This window comes from Siniperca chuatsi, linkage group LG16 (genome assembly GCF_020085105.1).
Source record: "Siniperca chuatsi isolate FFG_IHB_CAS linkage group LG16, ASM2008510v1, whole genome shotgun sequence".
Taxonomy (NCBI): domain Eukaryota; kingdom Metazoa; phylum Chordata; class Actinopteri; order Centrarchiformes; family Sinipercidae; genus Siniperca; species Siniperca chuatsi.
Genome location: NC_058057.1, coordinates 11,772,111 through 11,795,184, shown reverse-complemented (window position 1 = coordinate 11,795,184; position 23,074 = coordinate 11,772,111). Strand labels below are relative to the sequence as shown.

At 42.2% G+C, this 23,074-nt stretch overlaps 3 protein-coding genes across 6 annotated transcripts in view; 1 reads left to right on the top strand and 2 right to left on the bottom strand.

The window, feature by feature from the left end:
* dpf3 (D4, zinc and double PHD fingers, family 3) overlaps nucleotides 1-9,459 on the bottom strand; it is a 28,359-nt gene extending 18,900 nt beyond the window's left edge. For all 4 annotated transcript variants that reach the window (XR_006375037.1, XR_006375038.1, XM_044170162.1 and 1 more), the window contains exons 1-2: nucleotides 9,305-9,459; nucleotides 177-337 (exon numbers count right to left, since the gene is read on the bottom strand). Coding sequence is in view for 2 of the 4 variants with exons in the window: in XM_044170162.1 (XP_044026097.1) it covers nucleotides 177-337; nucleotides 9,305-9,336 (193 nt within the window). In the remaining 2 variants the exon portion in view is untranslated. The remainder of the gene's footprint in view (nucleotides 1-176; nucleotides 338-9,304) is intronic.
* A 441-nt stretch (nucleotides 9,460-9,900) lies between these two features.
* On the top strand, nucleotides 9,901-15,339 carry wdr21 (WD repeat domain 21). Its single transcript, XM_044168783.1, has 13 exons — nucleotides 9,901-10,400; nucleotides 10,529-10,665; nucleotides 10,967-11,124; nucleotides 11,318-11,400; nucleotides 11,828-11,930; nucleotides 12,130-12,273; nucleotides 12,559-12,608; nucleotides 12,715-12,794; nucleotides 12,950-13,042; nucleotides 13,400-13,497; nucleotides 13,637-13,813; nucleotides 14,260-14,374; nucleotides 14,705-15,339. Exons 1-13 carry the CDS (start codon nucleotides 10,288-10,290, stop codon nucleotides 14,935-14,937), a joined length of 1,584 nt encoding a protein of 527 aa, XP_044024718.1. The 5' UTR covers nucleotides 9,901-10,287; the 3' UTR covers nucleotides 14,938-15,339.
* Nucleotides 15,340-15,372: 33 nt separating this feature from the next.
* Nucleotides 15,373-22,970, bottom strand: zfyve1 (zinc finger, FYVE domain containing 1). Its single transcript, XM_044168782.1, has 12 exons — nucleotides 21,766-22,970; nucleotides 21,430-21,673; nucleotides 21,062-21,322; nucleotides 20,696-20,910; nucleotides 20,386-20,492; nucleotides 19,912-20,020; nucleotides 19,726-19,823; nucleotides 19,378-19,495; nucleotides 18,866-19,036; nucleotides 18,076-18,256; nucleotides 17,841-17,954; nucleotides 15,373-17,086 (listed from the first exon to the last, which is right to left on the bottom strand). The coding sequence occupies exons 1-12, from the start codon at nucleotides 22,252-22,254 to the stop codon at nucleotides 16,854-16,856; spliced, it is 2,340 nt and encodes a 779-aa protein (XP_044024717.1). The 5' UTR covers nucleotides 22,255-22,970; the 3' UTR covers nucleotides 15,373-16,853.
* Between the last annotated feature and the right edge of the window lie 104 nt (nucleotides 22,971-23,074).

Below are 23,074 nucleotides of genomic sequence, written 5' to 3'. Positions count from 1 at the left end.
TGATTGGCATATTTTCCAAAATGTCAAACGATTCCTTTAAAAAAAAAGTGGGAATGGTAACTTATAATCTGGACAAAAACGAGATCTACAGTATTTAGAACATAAACATTTATATATATATGAAAAGCCATGTCAGTAGCATGAATTTGTTCAGTGAATCAGATGGTGTTTCCCACCTGGCTGGCGGTGGCGCTTTTCCATCCAAATGTAGCAGTTGTTCTGTGCCACACCAGTTTGCGAGTCCAGGAAGGGCATGCGCACGCTGCGTTCGGCACAGAGGCGGGCATTGTAGCTGCGACAGTGTTCGATAGCCTCCCTATAGAACTGGTCACCGAGCCTGAACACAGACAGACAGTCAGAGAACGTGGCAGGTAAACAGTCAGATAGACAGACGAGAAGAAAGGAGATCAGCTCATTATATTATTTACTTCTACAACAACTGCCCCATTCATTCAAAATCTGAAGTAAATTGAAAAAATATCTCCTTAAAGAGCTCATGTTACCCACAAGTAACATTAAAGTCCTATTTCTGCCATTGATCTAAGCTATTTGCAGCATGCTGCTTCGATTTCTGCTTTCTGTGTGCTGAGTCATTCCTGCTGTTGATGTCCTATCAGCTTAAATTAATATTATAAAGAGTACGGTCTAGACCTGCTCTATAGGAAAAGTGCAATGAGATAACTTCTGTTATGAATTGGCGCTATATAAATAAAATTGAAGTGAATTGAATTGAATAAAATGCAATTTTTGGACGGTTAATGGCAATAACATGTGCTGGGCGGCTGACGATTTGGTACAGTCTGCAAATCAAGTATGAGCGGGCCTGTTCAGTCCTGGTTAACTTTAAGCTCAATATAACACACCCAGACTTCTCTCCACATTTTGGCTCAGTTTGTTGTGTAAAGTCTGGATTTGCTGCATACATCAGATGCAGCATGAAGACAGCTGAGCTGAAAAGGGACATCTACACAGGCTGAGCACAATAACAAGGAATACAGGAAGCAATGATGAACCATAAGAATAGAAGAAATGTTTCATCCTGTCAAACTGATAGATAAGTGAGAGTGTCGGATCTAAGTCCACACAACAGATGAGCTACACACATATACACACACACACACACATACACACACACACACACATCGGCCGACATGATGGTATAAATCAGGATGTGAGCCATCAATAATCTCCACAGTCTCTGTCTAGAGGCAAGATTTCTGCAGCTGAGATCATTAAAGACAGACAGAACAAACCAAGATGAACTCACTTTTGTCAAAGATAAAATATGCACATTGAGTAGGTTATTATTTACTTAATCACATAGCTGAAATCCAGAAAGGACAATAGAGGAAAGATAGTTCTAATGGGGACTGATCTTTAGCCAGCAGGGACACACGTGGAACTAGTCAACCATCCTTTTGCACAGTTATACTGTTTAGTTACTTTTATTGAATGAGACGGCCATGAAGGAGAATTTGCTGTTAGTATCGAGTTTCCCCTCGGGGATCAATAAAGTATTTCTGATTCTGATTCTATATATGATTTCCAGACATCGTCTTCATTTAAGCCAATATAATCAGTGACAGGGAGATTGGTTAAGTTTAAAAAAGGAAAAATGCCACTAGGATCTCTTGCTCTTGGGGATTTTTTCAAATCAGCAAGATTCATACATGTCTGTCTGCCCGCCTGTCATCCTGTCTCTCTGACTGGCTGAGCAGAGATGGGCGCTCTGTGGATTCTCTACACAGATGTCTAAAGAATGCCAAGCTGGACAAAGATCAGCACTCACACTGGATCTCACAAAGATGTGCAGTGTTTGGAGGTGGAGGGAGCGGAGGGTGGATGGAGGAGGAAGAGGATGAGGGGGGGAGGGAGAAGGGTGAGTAGCAACAGGGGGTGAACCAGGTGTTGCATGTACAGATGAAGGAGAAAGGGGGACAGTACAGGGGAGGAGACAGGTATGAAGAAGGTACTTGATTTGTGGTTGAAAAGAGGAAACGAAAATATGAATAAAAAATGGGAATATTGGACATGTGGAGTACAGATGAAGGTTCATATCTCACAGCTACGTTCTTCAAACTTGTGATATGTAAATTACACCTTAGCGTTGGCTACTGCCGCATCTGGACAAGGATCAGAGATGAATGGGAGATTTGCTTTTGACATTTGGATAGTTGATGAGTTAGGGCTCAAGATGAACAACGTGGAGAGAAAAACAGAGTAGGTACATATTTTGTGCTGTACGATAAACATTATTGCTTTTCATCATATGACAGCAGCTCACAAAAATGATCGCTGACTAAAGGAGAGGCAACAAAGTAATGATGAAGAGAACAAAAAACTGATATTATCTTTGATGGAGAAAATTGATTTGAAATCATGACTTTTTTTAATCTAAAGAAATTACTCTACACCTTATTGAAGTGTGGTTATGACTCAAAAATATGCTCATCATATGTGGCTGTATTTTTTCTACTGGACAAAAATTTGATATAATAGGACCGTACAGCTACCTTGGTCATGGCATACTATCTACGCAACCAGCGGAGATTCCAGGAAGTCATTGTCCAGCACATAACCCCCCGTAAAACCACAAATGGTTGTTTTTACTCTTTGGCTTTTGTGCGGATTTAAAAAAACAAGATATAACATGTTAGTGAATTAGTGAACTTTAGAAGTGATGGTAGGCAGATTTTTTACCTTTGGACAGAGCCAGGCTAGCTGTTTCCCCCTGCTTGCAGTCTTTATGCTAAGATAAGCTAACCATCTCCTGGCTCCAGCTTCATATTTACCGTACAGATACTGTATGATAGTGGTATCTATCTTCCCATCTAACACACAAGAAAGCTTATTTCCCAAAGTGTTAAACTATTGCTTTAAAGGCATAGATCTCTTTCTCTCACTCAAATACCATTTTTGAGAGGGTTAACAGAGAAATTAGCACTAGCACTACCCCGGAAGCCATCAAACTCAGTGATATATCTAGTCACATAACTTATCACAGTGGTGAGGACTGGAGGAAGCTGAAACAGCAGCACAGCGAGCATGTAAAAAGTGAAACCTCTATAGTTGCTCTGTGTGCACCTTCAGTGCCACAGTGTGTGTACAGTATAACGTCTGGGCTTAAACACACGTGGCGGTTGCTGGCTGATGTTTTTGTCAGGAGACCAACAGATGAGGAATGCAGCTGGTGTTTTTTCGGTGACTCGTGTTTTTACAGTATGACACACCAGCAGTCACAGTGATCCAGACAAATCCAGATCTCCAGAAGAGACTTCCTGTCACATAACTCACATTCCCAGAAATAAAGCGTTGGCTCTTCTTTCACTATTTGTTGCCTGAACTGAAATGTGTGTGCGTGCGTGTGTATGTGTGGACCTACAGACATTTCTCCTCATCCATCTTCCCCATTCTTCTTCCTCCCCGTATCATCCCACATTGCCTGTATGTTTCTGTCCCATTTCCAACAACAAAGCGTCCATATAACGTCCCCGGGCGCGCTCCATAAACTCTTTCATAAGCTAGTGTGCCTGCTGTGCATTTATTTGAGAGGTGTGTTCATGTGTTTAGTTAAGTGACAGTGTGTATCTGTATGCCTCCAAGACCATCTGTCTGTGGGTTGCGTGTCCTGAGAGATCCTCCCCCACCCCCTGAACCCGATTCAACCATCAGAGATTGTACTGTGCTCCTGTTTGCTCCCATTAGTTGACTGTATGGCTGATCCTAGTGATGGTGCTTATGTAAGTCGAGTTTTGCATGTCAGGGAACGCATTCCTTTCGGTCAACAGCTTCCTGGATACTGATGGAATCTGCAGTTGCTCTGTGTGTGTGTGTGTGTGTGTGTGTGTGTGTGTGTGTGTGTGTATGTGGATGTGTATACCACTGTGATTGTCTCAATTGCTCCCATACTAGCACAGAGGAGCTTTGTGTGTGACGGTCAGTCTTATCACCGCCAAGAAGAGAAGTGGCAGAGCGCCATTTTATCAGCTCTCGATAAACGTTTACAGGTCACTGTTTCCAGGTAAAAGCTTACAGAGACATGGGCTTACGGACATTATAAATATTCAAACTTTCACTTAATCCTTAGCCGAGGGGGAGAGGAAGCTCTGTAAATCAGCCTTTCTGTTTGGATGTCTGCTGTTACTCCTCTCCATCAATCTTCTTATCTGCCATCTATTTCTGTCAGTTATATATTTCTCGCAGCACCTTCTCTTCCTCCTCGCTAAATAGAATAATTAATCACTGAAAGAACTCATCAGTGGCATAATAAATCATTGTCATACTTCTCTCCACATTCATTTCTCTCCACTCTCATCTACCCTGTTTCCTTCCCGTTCCAACATGTGCTGAAAAGCTTAACGTGACACATCTTAGTTTCCTACGCTGTAACACTTGCTGAAACGATTAGTCGATTATTTGATTTGTCAATCGACAGAAAATTAAACAATTTTCAGTCATATTTCAAGCAAAAAAAAAAGCTAAACATTCATTGGTTCCAGCTTCCATTTTCTAAACCAAATAATTCTTCAATTAAGTGAGAAAATACTCTGCAATTTAATTGATGATGAAAATAATTGTTAGTTGAATTTCTATTTTATTTAGAATTATATTTATCATGGGTATCATAATTGTTGTTTTTCTTTATTGGGTTAAAGCAACAACAACAAAAATTAGCCTACCATTTTCCCTTGACGCAGGAGGTGTTTTGTCAGGCTTGTCCTCCTCGCCTCAGTTGACCTTAATCACACCTTTGTCAATCATTTTAATGAGCTCTCTGCTTTGAAGCAGCATCTAGGCTGATGGCTGAGGTTATAGCATCCATGAGACCACCAGAGACAGACAGACAGAGACGACCGACCCACACAACTGTAGAATTAAAAACATATTTTATTTATGTTTTGTTATTATAATGCGAAAATGTAATGCTTAAGACGTTTAGGTGTTCATCTCAGAAAATAAAGGGAACATAAAAGTGAAATACTAACATCAGCCTCTGGTGATCTGCAAAAGGTTTTAAGTTGGATTGCACTCCAACAACCCACCAACTCATTTAGTTTCATTTCTTCACCACAAAAAGGAAAACCCTAATTAGATCAACTGGTCAGACTCTGCATGCTGGCATTCTTGCAGGTGTGTGTGCAGTTAATATGACATTTGAGGGAGATGATTTATAACAGTAGTTCTTCTGTGTGTTTCAATATCTTTTCAATGTCTTTTACTAAAAATAAAACAGCAACAGCAGCTGTTTTGAGCCATACAGACATCGTTAAAACAGATCACCTACAATGTTACTGCATTTAAGGATTCAGTTTATATATTTTACTGTTGTTGTTTTCATGCCCTCTGATTAATTACTTTACAAACTCTGGTTTTAGATAAATGACGTATAATTTAGAAACTGAGCAAACTCTGTCAGAAGACCGCGAGATGCAGTTGAAAGCTCTGGAAAAATCTAGCACATGGTGCTTTGTTCAACATTTAGAAGAAGATAACTTTGATTCATATTCATTCATACTAATATTGTAGAAGCAGTTCTGGGAGTAGTACTTGTAGTAGTATATTGCATTTAGTGATAACTACACCATCAGTAATGGTAGTTTTTGACAGTGTTTATGCACTGTTTACTCAGTTGGAAAGCAGTAAATCACATTTACATATGATGTTGTACAAAATATACTGTGCCTTTGACATACGGTAATTTTGAAATATACAAAACTGAAAAATCCCACTGGTGAGCTGATAATAGCCTGTAAAACAGACTTTACAGGCGCAGCCTTTCTCAGCATGTAGAACTGTATAAATGTTGTTTGCATGACCTCATTCTGAGTCAGAGGTAATAGGAAACTGTATAGGCGACTAACTCTTTCACAATACAAACCTCTTTAACAATCAGCCTGACAGACACATCTTTCTAATAAAGCTTCTGCCCACTAGAACATATGTACATAGTCTCCAAGGAAACGTTTAAACACAACTAATAGTATCAGGGAATGATGGGGGCTTACCACTAATTAGGCAAAAGATAGTGAGGGGAGTGGAAGTCTACTTTTGCTGGGAATACTATAAGAGGCCCCCAAAGGAAGTGCAGGGCAGGGCAACAGCATGTGGGCACTGATAGGCGTCTTTGTGGCACTTTGTAGGCCGAGCAGCGCGGTGAAGCAGAGAGGAGGGAGACGAAGAGGAGGAGGAGCCAAGGTGGCAGAATGGGAGGGAAGAGGAGCAGTCCGATATGTCCCAGGGCACACGTGTTCCCTTTCAAACCCTGTCACACTCATTTTCTCTCAAACACACGGATGTGTGTACGCACAAGCGCTCTCACACACACACACACACACTTGTCTGTGCGCAAACAGATACACAAAGGGAATGAAAGGGAAAGGTGCAGAGTGCAGTCGGAGTGTGTGTGTGTGTGTGTGTGTGTGTGTGGGGGTTGAGCAAGCAGCAGCAAAGAGGAAAGGGTGTTGCAAAGGGGAAACCCTGATTCAGATGCGGCTGCTGCTGTTGTTTTGCTCTGGGGGTTGTAGAGACCCTGCAGACTGGTGAGGTGAAGGAGTGGAAGCTGGAGACATGGGCTCCAGTGATCAGCATGGGATCAGTGAAGACACTTTTTAATATGTAAAGAACAACATACATCCATATCTCATCTCTCTTAGAAATCTCACACACACACAAAAAACATAAGAATAGGAAACATGTGCCAGTTCCATGTGCAGAACAGGGGGGAAAAGGGTGGGGTGGGGGGGATTGATCACTGCGTGGAGCTTTCTATGAAAAAATTTAATTCACCATGCCTGGAAACCATTCCCGGACATTCCCATTCCCTGGGCTCAGATAGACAAAGGCCAGAGTTCGCCCCTGTGCTGAGGGTGTAGTATATGCAGTAAATGTAGCCAGACAGACCCCCCCCCAACCTCCATCACTCACGCTCCCTCTCGCACAAATTGGGGGAGGGGCAGGTAGTTACACAACTACCCACGCATGCAACAACCACACACAATAAAAACACAACCCCACACACATTGACGCCCCCTCCCAATATCCTTTACATTTCCCTAAATCTCAGCCCACGTCCTTTCTATCGTTATGCAAACACAGCCAAACCGCTGCCCACCTGAGCTCTTTTGTTCAGTATGATAAGAAAGAAGGTAAAAGAACACATAATATGCACATAAACACATCTCTGCATGTGAATTACATCGCTCATTAGAATCCTTCTCATGTCAGCTCTTCATTAAGTTCCATCTCACACACGGCCTCCCAGGTTTTAATCACAAAGAAGCCTTTGTAGAAATGAGAGTTTAAATAAAGTAAATGTGCACGGCTAAACATGACCAAATGAGTCTAGAGAGCCAGACATATTTACTGCTGGCTGATGACGGTTGTAATTCATCTTTCAGAGCTGAGCACTGGCAGGAGAGCGGGCAAGATTATTACCACGTCCCTACTGAGTTCATATGATTTACCAGCCACATCCTGAGGACAGATGACATGCTTGCCCTATTGTTTCAAACAGACAGTGGACTCAAACAGCTGCGCTGCCTGAAAAGTACACCACAACAGTACTGCCCATAATAACTCATATGTTACTTGATATTAGCTCTTACACTCCTACAGTCATTTCACATACATTTTAGACCGTTTTTCTCTTGTATTATGGTGTGGGCTTATATCTGTTTTGGTAGGTGGTAACCTACACATACATACACGCATTGTTTTCCCTTTTTGCAGATATTGGATGGTGTGGGGTGGCGGTGGTGTGTGTGTGTGTGGGGGGGGGGTATGTCTGAGAAAGTCCTGCCATATCGTTCCATCTCCCCTTCTGCCCCAGCATCAGTCTGTCTGTCTTTACATGTACGACACCCTCTCTCAACAGATGGACCCAGGAGAGTGGGACGCCCCTAATCTGCTGCTCTACATGTACAACTGCACACACACACACACACACACACACACACACACACACACACACACACACACATATATTCTCTACAGCCTAATGTGTTACAGCAGCTTAAAGTCTTTTTTCAAGTGCTGGTTGTAGGATATGTTTTGGTTGTCAACAAAGAGCTCTACAAAACAAGAGTATCATGAGTTCTCTCTCTGTTCTTATTTCATTCTCCTTTCCTTTCCTCTGAATATTTGATACAGAAAATGCTGTGAAGCACATTAATGGTTCTGTAAAAGAAAAAGGCGTAAGAGGAGCTGATGACTGACTATATTTGACAGTTGAAAAGATTTCATTATCACATCATTACAACATTGCCTTAAGTGAAAGCAAATAGATGGCATATACCCTCACTTATCTACACCATCAGATCAAAGTTTGTAAAGTTTCTTTTATTCCTGTTTAAAACATCGATATGGCCTCTTGCACAACAGATTTTGGGATAACTGTCTGACTCTCTGTACATTCCACAGGACCAGTGGTAAACATCTGCTGTGAGCCAGCAGGAAGACAGACATGCATTCAGTAATATAGCCAGAGTTGAAAGTTATGGGTGCACTTCATGCAGGGCAGACTTATTAATATTCCATTAATAACTCTGTAATAAGGTAAACTAGTTTTCTTTTTCATATTTGACGATTTATGCATATTGTCTCAGTGTTAACATAATGTTTGCTGCTCAATGGTAGATGTTTCTACAAATCAGAAATTGTTCATGCGCCCATTCTTAATATCAGACACTGGCACCATTAAGTGATCCGCTTTAAAATCTAAAACTTCAGGGAAACTGCACGCCCCCTAAATCTGTATCACATTGCAGGTTTCCTCTACATGCACGAAAGGAGGTTAATACTGTATTATAACATAATCATCTGCTATACATTGTGTACATGCATTTGACAGTCGCAGCAAAAGCAAGAGCATCGCAGTGAGCATGAGTCGCCCTCTCAGTGTGCGCGTTGTGACATTAATTGCGTGAAATTATCTATGCAAATTCTCCCTTCTGGCACTGACAAAGAGCCCCTGCATGCAAACTTCTGTCAACCGTGTTTATAAAGCAGAATGTGGACAATGGCAACTTTCTGTCTAAGTGAAACCAAGTGCACGAGAGTGAGTGCGGACATTACCGCGCGGGTTGGAGATGTTCTCTGCAGATTGTGCATGAGTGCATGCTTTTATATTAATATTACACAACACAGCAAGCAAGCAACGGTACCTGCAGATAACACACACACACGGAGAATGCCCAAGTACATTTTGTGATTCTTACTTAAACGCGCGTTTAACCCTATATACACCAACTACTGCATGCAATCAAACTATGCATTCATTTCATAACATTTTTTAGATTCTACTTACGATTTTAGAGGGTTATGAATGACAGTCGCCATTTTCCTGCTGGACTGTAGCGTAATATTCCAAATCTCGGTGTAGTTTGGGACCCTTATGAAAAAAACACAACAGCCAATGCGGTCCTGGGCACTGTGCTCCCTACCAATACAACACCAGCATCAAGACATTAGGCGTGGCTTCAGAGAAATCTGTCAACATCAATGTCCCAGTCCTCAGGGTAGTAATAATTTCATGAAATGAAATTCATTTGTCTTTACTTTAGTGAAAACATCACAATTTGAAATATGAATATTAAACATGAGCTCTGACATGATGTCCTCTATAGTTTTGGTTGTATTAGGGGTTTTGATGGCACAATAATCCACCGGCCTGTAATACAACCATTGATTTTTAATTCATCAGAATTAATAGGGGGCAAAATGAAATGCACGGACTTTGGGATGTACACATTTTGTGTTAGTACTTTAGAGTATTTTGAATGTGCATCGTCCGTCAATCAAATGAATAAAAAACATTCCTACATTATTATTTCAATGCGCGGCTGATACCTTCACAAAGAAAACAACCAATGAATGCCTGTGACGTCAGGCACCATTGTTAGCAATAAGCCAATTAATGGCATTTGGAGGCGGGACAACATGGCAGGAACTCACTGTACAACAGTTAGCTCTTGAGGTGTTAAAACTGTAACGTTACATCAGTTTAATAAGAAAATAAACATTGTTTGCCTTCAACGGAAGACGTGTTTATTGACATATTAAAACCTTCTTTACTTTTACTCATGTTTAATATGCAGCGTCGATATAAAGGTGTCGAGAAAGATGTTTAGCTAACGTTAGCTCAAGAATGCTAATGATTACAACTTGCTAACTTAACTTAGCTGACAAGTAAACATGCTACATCAGCTAACCTTACACAGTTGTACACATAGAGGCGACTGAAAGACAACGTGGTGTGAGGATCTTTACTTTTGGGCCCAGACAGCAGGGATGAGCAAGTGGAACAGGCGAGAAGGGCAGCCACCGCACAGGCGACAAGGTGCTGGTCAACGCCACGGCTGGTACAGAGACAACCGGCGAAGATCAACACAGGACGAACAGTGGTATGGTAAATTAAATATTGGCACACATTTGAGGTACTTAATCGAAGAATGTGATATGACATACAAGAAGTGTTTGTAACGTTATCTGCCGTTCATCGTCAGGTTAATATCAAGTGTTCTGTTAACAGGTCTGAACATAATAATGCAGGGTCATCATTTAGAGCATCTCAGAGGAGATATGAAAACCAGTCCGCCTCTTCCTCGTCCTCGTCCTCATCCTCCTCACCTTCCTCATCCTCCTCTAAGGCCAGCAGTGCTGCACCAGGTCAGTACCAGACACCAACCCTTACCATAATTGAATATTTGTTCTTTGGTGTTCAGTCATGAGCCATAACACATAACAAGCACAGTCTACTTGTTAGTGACTGTAAGCTGTCAGAGTAACTAATTTCAGTTGCTTCATATTGATTCTTCCCATGAACGCTGGTATCAAGTTCCCACATGAAGACCCACAGAAAACACAAAATCTGGTTATTCCTACCGTATACCAGATAATCAAGGATGCAACTTAAATAGCAAGAACAAAATATGCTCATGCTTAATTTTACCACCTGTTCTGTTGCCAGAGCTGCCTGGTTTCTACTTTGACCCGGAGAAAAATCGTTACTTCCGCCTGTTACCCGGACACAACAACTGTAACCCACTGACCAGAGAGCAGTTGAAGGAGAAAGAGAGAGAGAAAGAGAGAAACAAGATGCTTGCGGAGGATGAAAAGCCCAGAAAAGTGCGTCTGTTGTGGTGACAATTAATTTCAATCCTCGTCTAGCTTTTAGCGGCATGATGTAGTTTCTTGTGCTTGAAGCTTTAAATGCCGAAATTGTCATTGAGCCTTGGTCTCTAACATGTACACACGCTCTGTGGGCCTGGACAGGTTCCACGCTTGTTTAATGAAGGGACATTTATTATCTTCTCTGTAGAAAGCACCAAGAACAGGACTGAACACTTCGCTGCTGCTGCAGAAAAGACACCTTGGCTTGTTACCTGAGAACTCCTATTGCAGGTGCTGTATCACAATGAATGTGTGCATGCATACATGGACATAGAGCTGTTCTCCTTGTACCCTATACACATTACACTACCCACAGCTGTAATACATTACAGAAAACAACCCCAGCGAAACATAGTCTAACTTTAATGATAATCAGTTCTGTATGTGTAGAGTGAGTTTTCTTTGGAGCATTATTGGCCACTAACAATGATGCTAATACATTTTGACATGGGTTTGAAAACAGTCAGAAAAAAAGAAACAAAAAACATGCTACAACATAGTCAAAATATTGTACTGCCTGACAGTTTGAATTATATGAATTTAATTCGCATACATTTGCAAATGATTTATATTCATCCTATTGGCAAACATTTCTATGAAATGAATACACGGGCAGATGGGACTAGTCGGTGTAACCGTGGTTATTGTGTGTTTCCAGGCTGGTCCATGAGGTGAAGGTCAGTGGGATGAGACGCCACAAACTAGAGATCCAGAGCACGGACAACAGCAACCCCAATACTGACAACTTCAGACTCATAGTGGTGAGAACAGACACACAAAACACGCTACAGCTAATACCAAACATCATCCTGATGCCTAATATTGCAGTTGTAATAGATGCACTGTAGAAACACATTTTTCTACATTAATTGTTCTGCAAAATAATTTGTCCTAGTGTACTTGCTGGTGTGCGTATCCTCTTTAAACACAATCCTCCCTCTTCTTCCTTGTCTCTCTCAGGGGGACTCGGCATGCGAGCGAGTGTTCACAGTCAATGATGTCTCGCACGGAGGCTGCAAGTACGGCATCATGAACTTCAGCAGCAGCAGCCGGGGATCTCTGTCTGTGGAAATGTGTGACAACCTCTACTTCACCAATCGCAAGGTGGGAGTGTTTCACAGGAGCTGGAGCAGTGACTCTGAATATGTAGACATTTTATGTACTTCACTGTTCCACCCTACATTTTAAGGAAACCTTGTTAGTATGGTGTACTGTGCCTCTTTTGAACATTAATTAAATACTTAGATTAGTCTCATAAGCTAAAGGTGTCAACAACCCCTTGAATCCCCTTCAAAGCCCATTGTATACATAGAAAAATCACTTTTGTCAGTAAAAATTAAAATGTTGGAAATGTGTGTGACAGCTCTGCTCTGGCTAAATGTGTTTCAGGTGAATTCCATCTGCTGGGCCTCAGTCAACTACCCAGACTCCCACGTCTTGTATCCTTCTTCAGCTTTAATAGTGGTCTTAGCCAGTCTACATGTCTTAAAACTCAAGTGCTGCTTGGACACTGCCTGTATTTTCCTTGACTGAGCTGACTGTCAGGCTGTGTCTGGTAGGAGTGGCAGACACCCCTGGCTGCGTCAGTTTACTTCCTGCTTCCCTCTTCAGCAACTCTAACCCAGGTTGTATCAAATAGAATCTTCTTAGGCTTCTCACACTATTTAAGACATTCACATCAGCCTACTATATTTTATTATTCTTAAAGGTAGATTGCAGTTACTTTGCAAGATTTGTTGTTTGTTTATGCCCCATTTTAACTTTTCTCCTCTCTCCTCAGACCAGCCCGGGATGCTGTGCAGCTTTAAGATATCCTCTGCCTGGTCTTGTGCTTGGTGTCTCAACCCCCAGTTTGACAAGACCTTCAGCACTGGTCTGTCCAGCCATCATCCTTTGTCTTGCAACTCATGATTAAATATGACATTAATAATCAATCATAATCAGATAATCCTAATTGCTGGCTTCTGTAGAGTCACTTGGCTATAGTTTTGTGGTGTTAAACTTTCTTAAATCATACTCAGTTTGATTGGGCAGAATAAAAGCTACAGCAAAACATGTTGGAATCAAATCAAAGAATTTTCAGTTATTTTTCAAAATCTACTTGCACAGAAAAGCAAACACGACGATGACGTCCATCTTGGGGTTAAAATTTGCTTTGGAATACAGAGTAACCTAGTAGCTGATTATTGTTGTAGATAATTAAAATAATGACACGGTTACTTGTTGGCAGGCCTGTCTCGCAGGGTGATAGTGAAAGATGCAGAGACGGGGCGAACGCAGACGTACAGCACTGGCAGCGATGTCTTGGCTCAGCAGTTTGCGCTTAGGGTAAGTCATTTATTACTTTTAAGTGATTTAAAGCATATTTGAGTTCACTTGTAACATGCTGTAGTATAGTATATAGAAGGACAATGTAAGACAGAAAAGAAAGACCAAGAAAGTAGAATACCTCCTTTTTTTTTCCTAGGTCCCTGTGCTGTTTAATGGTTGCCGATCAGGGGAGATCTTCAGCATTGACCTGCGGCAGCGCAGCCGCAGGGATCAAAGCTGGAAAGCCAGCCGCTTCCATCAAGAATCAGCCATCACCTCTGTACACGTCCTGCAGGACGAGAACTACCTGCTTGCTGCTGACATGCTGGGCCAGGTCAGGTCATTGGCTTGAAAACATTATTTTATTAAACAGTACTTCGGGTCCTGTTATAAACATAGAGTTCTAAATTACTAGTATGTTGACTATGTTTTGGTCCTGAGAGGAGACTAATGTCCCAAGTGGGAAAATGTGGCAGCTGTCACATGTTTGTCACTTCAGGGCAAGTATGGTGTTGGAACAACTTTGTGGTTAGAATAATACACAGCACTGTTTATTGTTTATTTGAAACTGTAATCCAGTTACAAACTTTGTAAACTCTTTAAAAAGCTGTTCTATTTTACAGCCATTAACCTACACAACCGATTATGAGTAATTAGCTCGTATTTACCCAAATTCAGAGTAAAACATTGGGATTCTTCAGAGGATAATTAAAAAAAATATTAGCCCACATAGATGCTATTATTGCTTTAACTTTGTGTGTTTTCTTGATTTATGTGCAGATTAAGCTGTGGGATGTGCGTGTGACAAAACCAGTGCAGGAGTACAAAGGGCACTACAATGAGCATGCCTACCTTCCCATCCACGTCAATGAGCCTGAGGGGCTTTTGTTGGCAGGTAAGAGATGACAAAACATGCTCTGTCAAACATAGTGACAACTGTGAAACTATTTGGTTTTCAAAGGTTTCACTGTTAAACTGACTTAATCAGAGAGACACCAGGTTTACATCTACTATGCTCTGACATACTCAGTGTAAGTTGACACGAGCTTCAAGATTGAGCCATCACACAGTTGCAGATAAAAATACACTATGGTGATAGTTTGAGAGAACCGAAGCCTGCCAAAGACATCTCATGTCTCTCTCATGTCTCTCCCAAGGTGCTTTCCAACTCTGATAGGAAAAACAAAACACTCATTTTGCATTTCCTCCTCTGTTCCTTCCTCAGTTGGTCAGGATTGCTACACAAGGTTATGGAGCCTAAAAGACGGTCACCTACTGAGGACTATCCCATCACCCCACCCGGCTGCAAACGACCTGATCCCGAGCGTGGTCTTCTCCTCCAAGTTGGGTGGTTGCAGGGGGCTCCCCGGCCTGCTCATGGCTGTCAAACACGACCTTTACTACTTCCCGTACAACACCGACTACCAGGAAGGAGGAGAGCAGCAGGCTGGCTTTTAGGAAAAGACTGAACATGCTTCATCTCACAAATCATTTCTTAAAACAAGGACAGCATAATTTTGTTGCCAAATGTATAAATGGAGTTATATTCATATACAAAATAGGTATTTTATAAATGAAAGGATTTGGCCAGTATGCAGTTCATTTCCACAAGACCTCAGAAGCGTTACAGTCTCAGGGGAATGTTATTTTTGACTTGTTTGTGCCAAAAAGAAATACAATTACTACAGTTAAGATAGTGCTTTCTGTAACCTTTACAAAAAAGTGCACTTATTTATGACATGATTGTCTAATTTAGGATGTCTCTGATCTGAATTTGAAAAGGACGATACTACATTCATACTGTAAATCAACACATTTTCTAATTGAAAAAAAAAATCAATAAAACAGTGATATATTGCATTGTATTTGCTCCTAAATGACACACACACAGACTGAGTTTCTGCAGTTTAATACATACTGTATGAGCATACATGAGCATAAAGGTATTGATTTGTTCCTTGTGATATTCATATTCATTGAACATCTCTCTCTGAGATGAGGAAAGTGATGAGATAGTTCACTGATTCAGGTCAAAGTGTTATTTCAGCTTATTTAAAGACATCATAACCAAACCAACTCTCCCAGTCAGTTACTGAAAAAGAAAATCCCAGGTTAACCATCACTACAGTCAATCTCAGAAAGCCTAACTGCATCATGTGTTATATTTTTCAGATAATTGTCAAGTACAGTCTTGTTGCAATAAAGGCAACCTCAGATGTTGCTCACTTGGTGCTCCTAGCTAACTAGCTACACAGCCTGAGTTTAATTATCTCCTGTTTTGAGGGGCCAGCCTCAAAGATGATTTGAAGTCTTCTCTGTACCATATTGCCACTGTGAGCCAGCCACTCTATAAAAGCAGTTTCTGTTGCATTTCATCCCACTGCAGTCAGATCTGTGTTATTAACAGATAGTAGTTTTGACATTTTAAAAACAAACACGAGGCCATTTAAAAATGTCCCTATTAAAGTAAACATTTTTTTTACCCATATATGTATATTCTATGTAAAATTTAAAACAGGCAATGTGGACAGCATTATAAAGGCTGTTCTATTATCTGCCCATTTAAATGCACAAACAACCACAAAGGATCAAGGGATTATGTAAGTAGTTATTACTAAGTATATAAGTTGGAATGCATCTCGGTGCTACAGTACATCATTGGCTTCTGTTCGAATCCTCCTGAAGCCAAAGAGGTGCAGGATAGCTAAAGCTTGCAGGGCTGAAGCAGAGGAAACTACTGTGCATCCATTCAAACAAACATCAGAATTAATTGTGGTGGATAATTGTTCAGGTTTTCCATCATTTCCTCTAAAGCCAGCCCTGAATGCTATATCCGGGACTTCTACAGAAAACAACCTTAGAATAAAAGTGCTTACCTGGAATCAGTTTAAGATGTTCAGTCAGTACTTCTATTAATAAATGGTATACACATGTAGCCCCAGACTACTAAAAAGGTGCTAATAGTACTAGTGTGTCACACTGGGAGGGGTTTCATGTGCATCAATATAGATTTTAAAGGATCAAAGGGGTACATGGAAATTTACCTGAACTGAATTGAAAGCAAGCATGTACAATACTCACTTTCATAAAACGTTGTCAGGTTGTTTTATCTCTCCTACCTTCGTGATATTCAAGTCTCACTCTGACTGGTATTGTTCACAGTGTAAAATATAGGCATATTAAAGTGAAATAGCATCAAGGGACTGAAGTGACATGTTAAAAAACAAAAAACAGTCCAACCTGCCACAGACAGTCTAGCGGCAGCCGAGAAATGCCATTAAAAAGACAACAGGGAACTGAAGCCTTTTAGTCAAAATGTTGTCAATTCCAGTTTTCGCAGAGGCCGGCATCCTTAACTCCCGCTCCTCGTCCTGCTAGAGCTCTCCAGGTTTCTGGTTGCAGCCCTTGCAGACCCTCACTGGGTGGTCCCAGCCGCGGGAGGGCACGGCGCGTCGATCCTGAGAGCACTCGTCACACACGCCCTGGCCACAGGCGCGACAGTGGTGGATGGAGAGACGTGGGGAGAACTCCCTCTGGCACTCGGTGCAGGAGTGGATGTCCTGATCCGGGACCCAGTAGGCTGGGCGAGCTGCGTCCTTCACCAGGCCTGCACGCAGACGAGAGGGAGCAGCAGTTGTTATTGTGACAAATGTGCCTGCAATTTGTGCCTTCTAAAATCAGGGGAATAACAGACAACTCTGCTTCGCCTTTGGTACTGTGTAAAACCAGCACTACCCAATTGCTTTAGCTTTGCATCGGGGCTGACAGATATCATTTAAGCATCAATGCAAAGGAAGCTCATGCTGCCTGATAGAAACAACAAACTAGTAATGTTTTATTGGTCATAACTAAACTAAAGTTTTTCCAACTGATAAATAAGTCACATTTGGAGCTGAAACGATTAGTTGATTAATCGATGAGTCGACAGACAAAAAAATTATCAGCATGACCATTGATTATTCATAAGTAATGTGTAAAGGCAAAACGCTCGTTAGTTGTACCCTAGCCAAATTTAATAACTTAATCCTGATTACTGGTCTTGCATACATGTCCGACATGCATCTAATCAAAGATGATATATTTCATTCTCAGTGGATGGGTGATGTTCAGCTGAATACTACAGTCATTCTGTGTCACAAGCACGTTCATCAAGTGGCCTCCTCAGAAATGCTGTCCAAATGAACCCACTGAAGGTAAAAGTGATACATGGGGTAAACTACCACAATCTTCTCCCATATTTCACAGTATCAGGAGTTAACAGACTGTTCACTGTTGAACCATAGCTGGATAGAGTGATAGTTTCAGTTAGAAGAGATCTTTATCAGCACTGTTTTGATAATGTAGACAGATCTAATGCTCACCGAGAGGTATGTCGATAGCACCGACTACAGCTCCTAAAGTGTTCTGAACTGCCTCTCCAACCTTCCTGGCTATCAGGGTGCCTCCCTCCTCCTCCAACGCAGCATCCAGCAACTCTGCAGCAGGGAAACATACACACATGAAATCAGGCACTAAACACACCGTTAAGAATCACATCCATAACAGGAAGGAGGGCCGAAAAGTGTTTAATTCAAAATGAGGGATTCATTTGCATACCAGTCGGGATTCCCCTGTTGTGGAAGCATGCGTCGCAGACTCGGACAGGCGCGAGGCCCCAGCCCCTCTCCGGAACCGGGCGGGTTTTTGAGGAGCAGGAATCACAGAAGCCCTCTCCACAGGCTCGACAGTGGTGCTTGGTGTCATTGGGCTGGAACTCTTCCCCACATTTATAGCATTTCTGCAACACACAACATGAGAATGACACGAGTCTACCACCAGCTGTCACACTGTAGATATAATCCCAGTATGAGAAGTAAGTATAGGATTTTGGAGATATGTTTTCACTTCATAATGATGAAACACACTGTTGACATCACCATCAAATCCTGTCCATATAGGAACACCATGTAGGGTTTAACAGGTGTGTAATAAACAGCCTGGGTATCTACTAGATGTAGAAGTATTGTCGGAAACCCTGTTTCTTAATGGAAGTATGATCTCTCTCTCTCTCAACCGTCTGTCTTCATTCCCCCTCACCACTGTTGCATCTAATCAACAAATGTTCCTCATGAAAATCAAACCTTCGTTTTAAAATGCTGCATCATTGCTATCAATTGTCAATTCTGCAGAAATCACGATTAAACTGTTACAAATTCCAAATAACTAGTAAAAAGGTTAAACCCAAGTGAACAAGCTGTGTACCAAGTTGAATTTTATGGAAATTATTGACAGCGTGGAATCTATAGCACCTTATTTGCTCTTGTGGGATCTGGGGTTGGTTGAATTGTGAATTTCACTCTCAGTGTTTGTATTTCTTCTGGTTTTAGTCCAGTTTTTAGTTACGTACCAGGATAAGGGAGTTGGGTTTCCAGTAGGTGGGAGCAATCTGGTCAGTAAGCCAGGAGGTGACTGCTTTGGCAGGCTTGACACTGAGTTCAGACACAGACTGAGAAATGTATTTGACTCCATCCAGCAGCCTCTGGGCAGCGTTGTTGTTGTCTTTCAAAAAACCATCAGACTGAAAGAAAAGCAAAAAGAGAACAACAGAGTCTGAGAGAGAGACTTCTGTTGTGTATACGTATCATACTGTATCTGATGATTTATGCTTGGCATTTACGCTTCTGTACTCAGCACTTTTGACTAAGTGTGCTTCGATCAACATGTTAAGGTCATAAACAACATTTTGCATTAGCTTCCTGGGCATCTACATACAACCAACTGGCAAGAATGTACTGCAGATGCAGCTCACAGTGGACGTGACAACATTCATTCGACTTAAAACCTTTGAAATCTTGGCTTCTAACTTTGTTTAATTGGTTTAAGCAGAATCTCATTTAGGCTGTTCCACTGTGGCCTTACCCCAGGCCAGATGTGCTGAATTTCTGTTCGGACCACTGTTTCCACTGGGTCCTGGTTTCCATACCAGTACTGCCTGCTTCTGTAGATCACTGCACAATTGGGGCACTCGATTACATACCTGGACGAAGACAGAAAAGATCTCGGTTCCAATATGAAGGGGACAGATTATGTTGCCTCTCGGTCTTGGTCTGTATTGCAGAGCTGCAATGCATTTGTCTTTGCAATTTCTGCTGTTATAATTGTGAACGGGCAAATAGTTCCAATTTAACAAGTGGGTTGAGCACACTGTGCTTGCATGGAAGCCATTTCCAATAATTTTCCAAATGGTCCTGTGGCAGCTGGACTCACCCAGACCAAGCGTAGATGGCCAAGCCAAACCACGGTGAGTCAGACGAGGCCGTCGTTTTGGGAACCACTATTACCTCCTTCCCTCCCTCATAGCACTCCTGAGAAGTTCAGCACAGACACTCAGAACCTCGTCAAGCAGGCATAATTCAACACATTGCACGTGTGGCACTTCGGGTTTGTACTTGCCTTGCAAGTGTAGATGCGGTTGTCATACTGAGCTGAGTAGCGGCAGCGATGTTTGGCTTCGTGGTCGAGTCCTTCCTTCAGGTGATTCATGCTTCTCTTACAGCCTGAACTGAGAGTGGGAGCACACCAAGTCAGAGACAAAGGCCAAAATTTGTTTGCAAATATTTAAGGGATATACTAACATTGATTCTTTGAGTTGACTGTCATCAAACATTATCAATCATAATTTAAAAAAACAAATACTGTTGCATTACATTTAATAATTATAATATTAACAATATTGTCATTTTTAGATCCATCTGAAAATTACAAATGCAAATTAAATGTGCACTGCCCAGTAGTGTACTGTGAGAAGCTCCTTCATTGTACCTCAGAATGCTGCTGTGACATCTGAGATTGTTTTATGACACCTGTTCCGTCATATTCATTTTGTTAATGAACTGCAAAAGTTGCAGTGAGGAGAGACAGACGTACCCACAGCTGAGGCAGAGGCTAGAGCACGTAAAGTACTCATCTGGAAAGAATGAGTTACTGGTCATGTGCTCATCTGGAATCTCCCCACTGAAGCTCTCGCTCAGGGCCTGAAGGAAGGATCCAGGAGGAGATGGAAGGACAGGAAGAGTCAATAACATTCACTGTCAGTAATTCTGGCTAATTCAGTTAGCCAAATTAGCACAACATTAACACATTAATGGTGTATACATGCAAAAGTGTTCTGTCTACATCACATTATAAAAGCATGAGTATGTAGTACACACTTCTTCATACGTTCAAGCATCATTACCTGCAGAGCCTTGTAGATGACGCTGGCAGAACGTGGCGAGCGGGTGGTGTTGTTATCCAGCTGTTGCTCCAGGCTGCGCAGCAGACCGCTGAAGTCCGTGGGAGGGTTGTAGGTCCGAGTTCCACGGTACTGGATGGAGCTGAATGCTTCTGGAAACAGACCCAGCTTCCTGAAACGCTCCTGGAGAAGACGCTCGGCCGATTCAGACGGTTTGTCTAGAAATGGAAAACAAAACAGAGTCAGAGACATACAGACAGTGAAGTAGAGAGAACATTAGCACCTTTAAACAATCTTATGCCAGTCTTGCTCATTAAATTCCTACAAAATACAGCCCAAAGAAGAAAAGAGGGTGACTTATTTAAATACCTGATCCTAGCAGCTTGGTGTGGACGGTCTCATGGAAGATGATTACCGCAGGACCCAGAGTGGACAACGGGACGTCCAGACCACAGCGGGTGGTAGTCGCTTTCAGCTCCCTGGTGAAATGTTTCAGGTAGGCATCTGATGCATCGCCAAGGAACTTGAAGAGATCGTCATGGAGACGGTCAGCATGGGTTCGATAGATGACCACATCAGAGACAGCTAGGACTTTAAGGAGCAGCCGGGTTCGCTGACCCTGATTGGCTCCTGATGAGTGAAAACATAGGAGCAAATGCCTGTAAATTGAGAAAAACAGCCTCCCACTACCCGTGTTTATTTCATGATATTAAGCAAATCCATTGTTTGTCCCATACCAGCCCCAAGCAGTCCTTCTGTGTCGATGACTACCACCCGGTGCACAGGGTCCATAGCTGCCCACACACCCACGGTGCAGGACTCTTGGGTGGGTGAGGTCTTGAACACTTCTCGTCCAAGAAAAAATGTATGGTTCAGGGTGTGGGACTTGCCCTCCCCAGTGTTTCCAAAGATGGAGACCACCTTGAGGAGCTCATCTGGCCTGCAGCCCAGTTTGCTCACAAAATCCTCCTCACCCTTCACCTGAGAATCCACACAAGATCAGCCCCATCGTCATAACATCACATTATTGAGGTGCTATCAAAAAAGATTAAAACATGCTCTTGAGCGTTTACCTGCATCTCCTCCCTCTCGTCCACCAAAAGGAAGTTGCACACCTTCTCCAGCTCGGCTTTCAGGATCTCCATCTCTGACTCCCCAGCAGTCACACTGTTATCCTGGAGAGCTTTGACAGGGGGGTAAGGTGTCAGAGGGTGCTTCCTCTTGTTGACTCCACTGTGGGTGCGTTTCTGGCAGTCCAAACACAGGTTGATCTTACAACCCTGGCAGCGCACCACTGCTCTGAGCCGTCCACCGTTGACAGAGCAGCTGCTGTCACCTTTACACGAGTCACAGAAAGGAACGTGGCCCGGTGCAATCCGAACCCGGTCGTGATTCCTCATCCGCTCCTGGCGATGGAGCTCCAGTTCACAGCGAGCACACTGCAAGCTGCCGCATTCGTCACATTCAAACGCAGCCTCGTCTGAACCCCCACAGGCGTAGCTCTCCTGACATCCGAGGACTGTGTTCATTCCTTTATCTACAGCTGGACCTTGACCACTCATCTCAAACCTAACCCTCGGTTACTGAGAGTAACTAAGATTGCAAAAGCAATGCCGTGGAATAAAGTTATTTTTCTGTTAAGCAAATCTCTGACCAGATGTGATGTAACCTGTTTTGTTCAAATTATCCAAAAACCCACTTCACTCATGTGCAATACTGTCAGAAGGTACAATGAAATGTTCACCTAAAGACCTTATTACTGCTTACTATTAATGAGGGTATTGTAACTGTAGCAAAACAAGTCCAGACTAGTAATTACTTTATGTTTTGGCACAACAGTTTGCTAGCTAACATTAGCTGCCCTGCATCTCTTGTCTTGTTTTAGTAGTGTTGCAGCTCACCTGACGATGCCAAGTTGCTATTTAAAAGTAGCCCAGTATGCTCGTCATAATGTCTAAAAGATACGTTCTGAAACTCAGTAATAAATAGTTTATCTATCATTAAGCGACATAAAGAGACACACTTCTGAAGAAACAAACAACCTTCGTTTCAAACGACTGACCTAGTCCGACGGACGACGACTGACTCGCTGACTAAAATGCTGCCTCATCAGTCTAAAACTGGACACGTACACTGTCTAACATCATACCGCCGACTGCAACATATGGCTAACGTTGGTTAAAAAGTTAGCTAGCTGAGCTATTTTGTATCAGACCTCTGTAGATGTTGTTGCTTTTACATCAGCTGATCGGCTTGTTTTTATCCAGAGGTCAAAAGTCATAAAAACACAATGCATTTTGGGAAATGAAGGATTTGGGAGTTGGATAGAAAGGCGAGGATTAAATTTGGCTAAATCAGTGCTTTTATTCTATTTATAAACTA

What these genes read in the sequence shown, in the direction of transcription:
- wdr21 (XM_044168783.1), top strand. Translation starts at nt 10,288, where the DNA reads ATGAGCAAGTGGAACAGGCGAGAAGGGCAGCCACCGCACAGGCGACAA. An exon ending in ACAACTTCAGACTCATAGTG is followed by an intron (nt 11,931 to 12,129) that starts GTGAGAACAGAC and finishes TGTCTCTCTCAG; the next exon opens with GGGGACTCGGCATGCGAGCG. An exon ending in CTGCTGACATGCTGGGCCAG is followed by an intron (nt 13,814 to 14,259) that starts GTCAGGTCATTG and finishes ATTTATGTGCAG; the next exon opens with ATTAAGCTGTGGGATGTGCG.
- zfyve1 (XM_044168782.1), bottom strand. Translation starts at nt 22,254, where the DNA reads ATGAGTGGTCAAGGTCCAGCTGTAGATAAAGGAATGAACACAGTCCTC. An exon ending in TCATCTACAAGGCTCTGCAG is followed by an intron (nt 20,493 to 20,695) that starts GTAATGATGCTT and finishes TCCTTCCTTCAG; the next exon opens with GCCCTGAGCGAGAGCTTCAG. An exon ending in AACCCAACTCCCTTATCCTG is followed by an intron (nt 18,257 to 18,865) that starts GTACGTAACTAA and finishes TGTGTGTTGCAG; the next exon opens with AAATGCTATAAATGTGGGGA.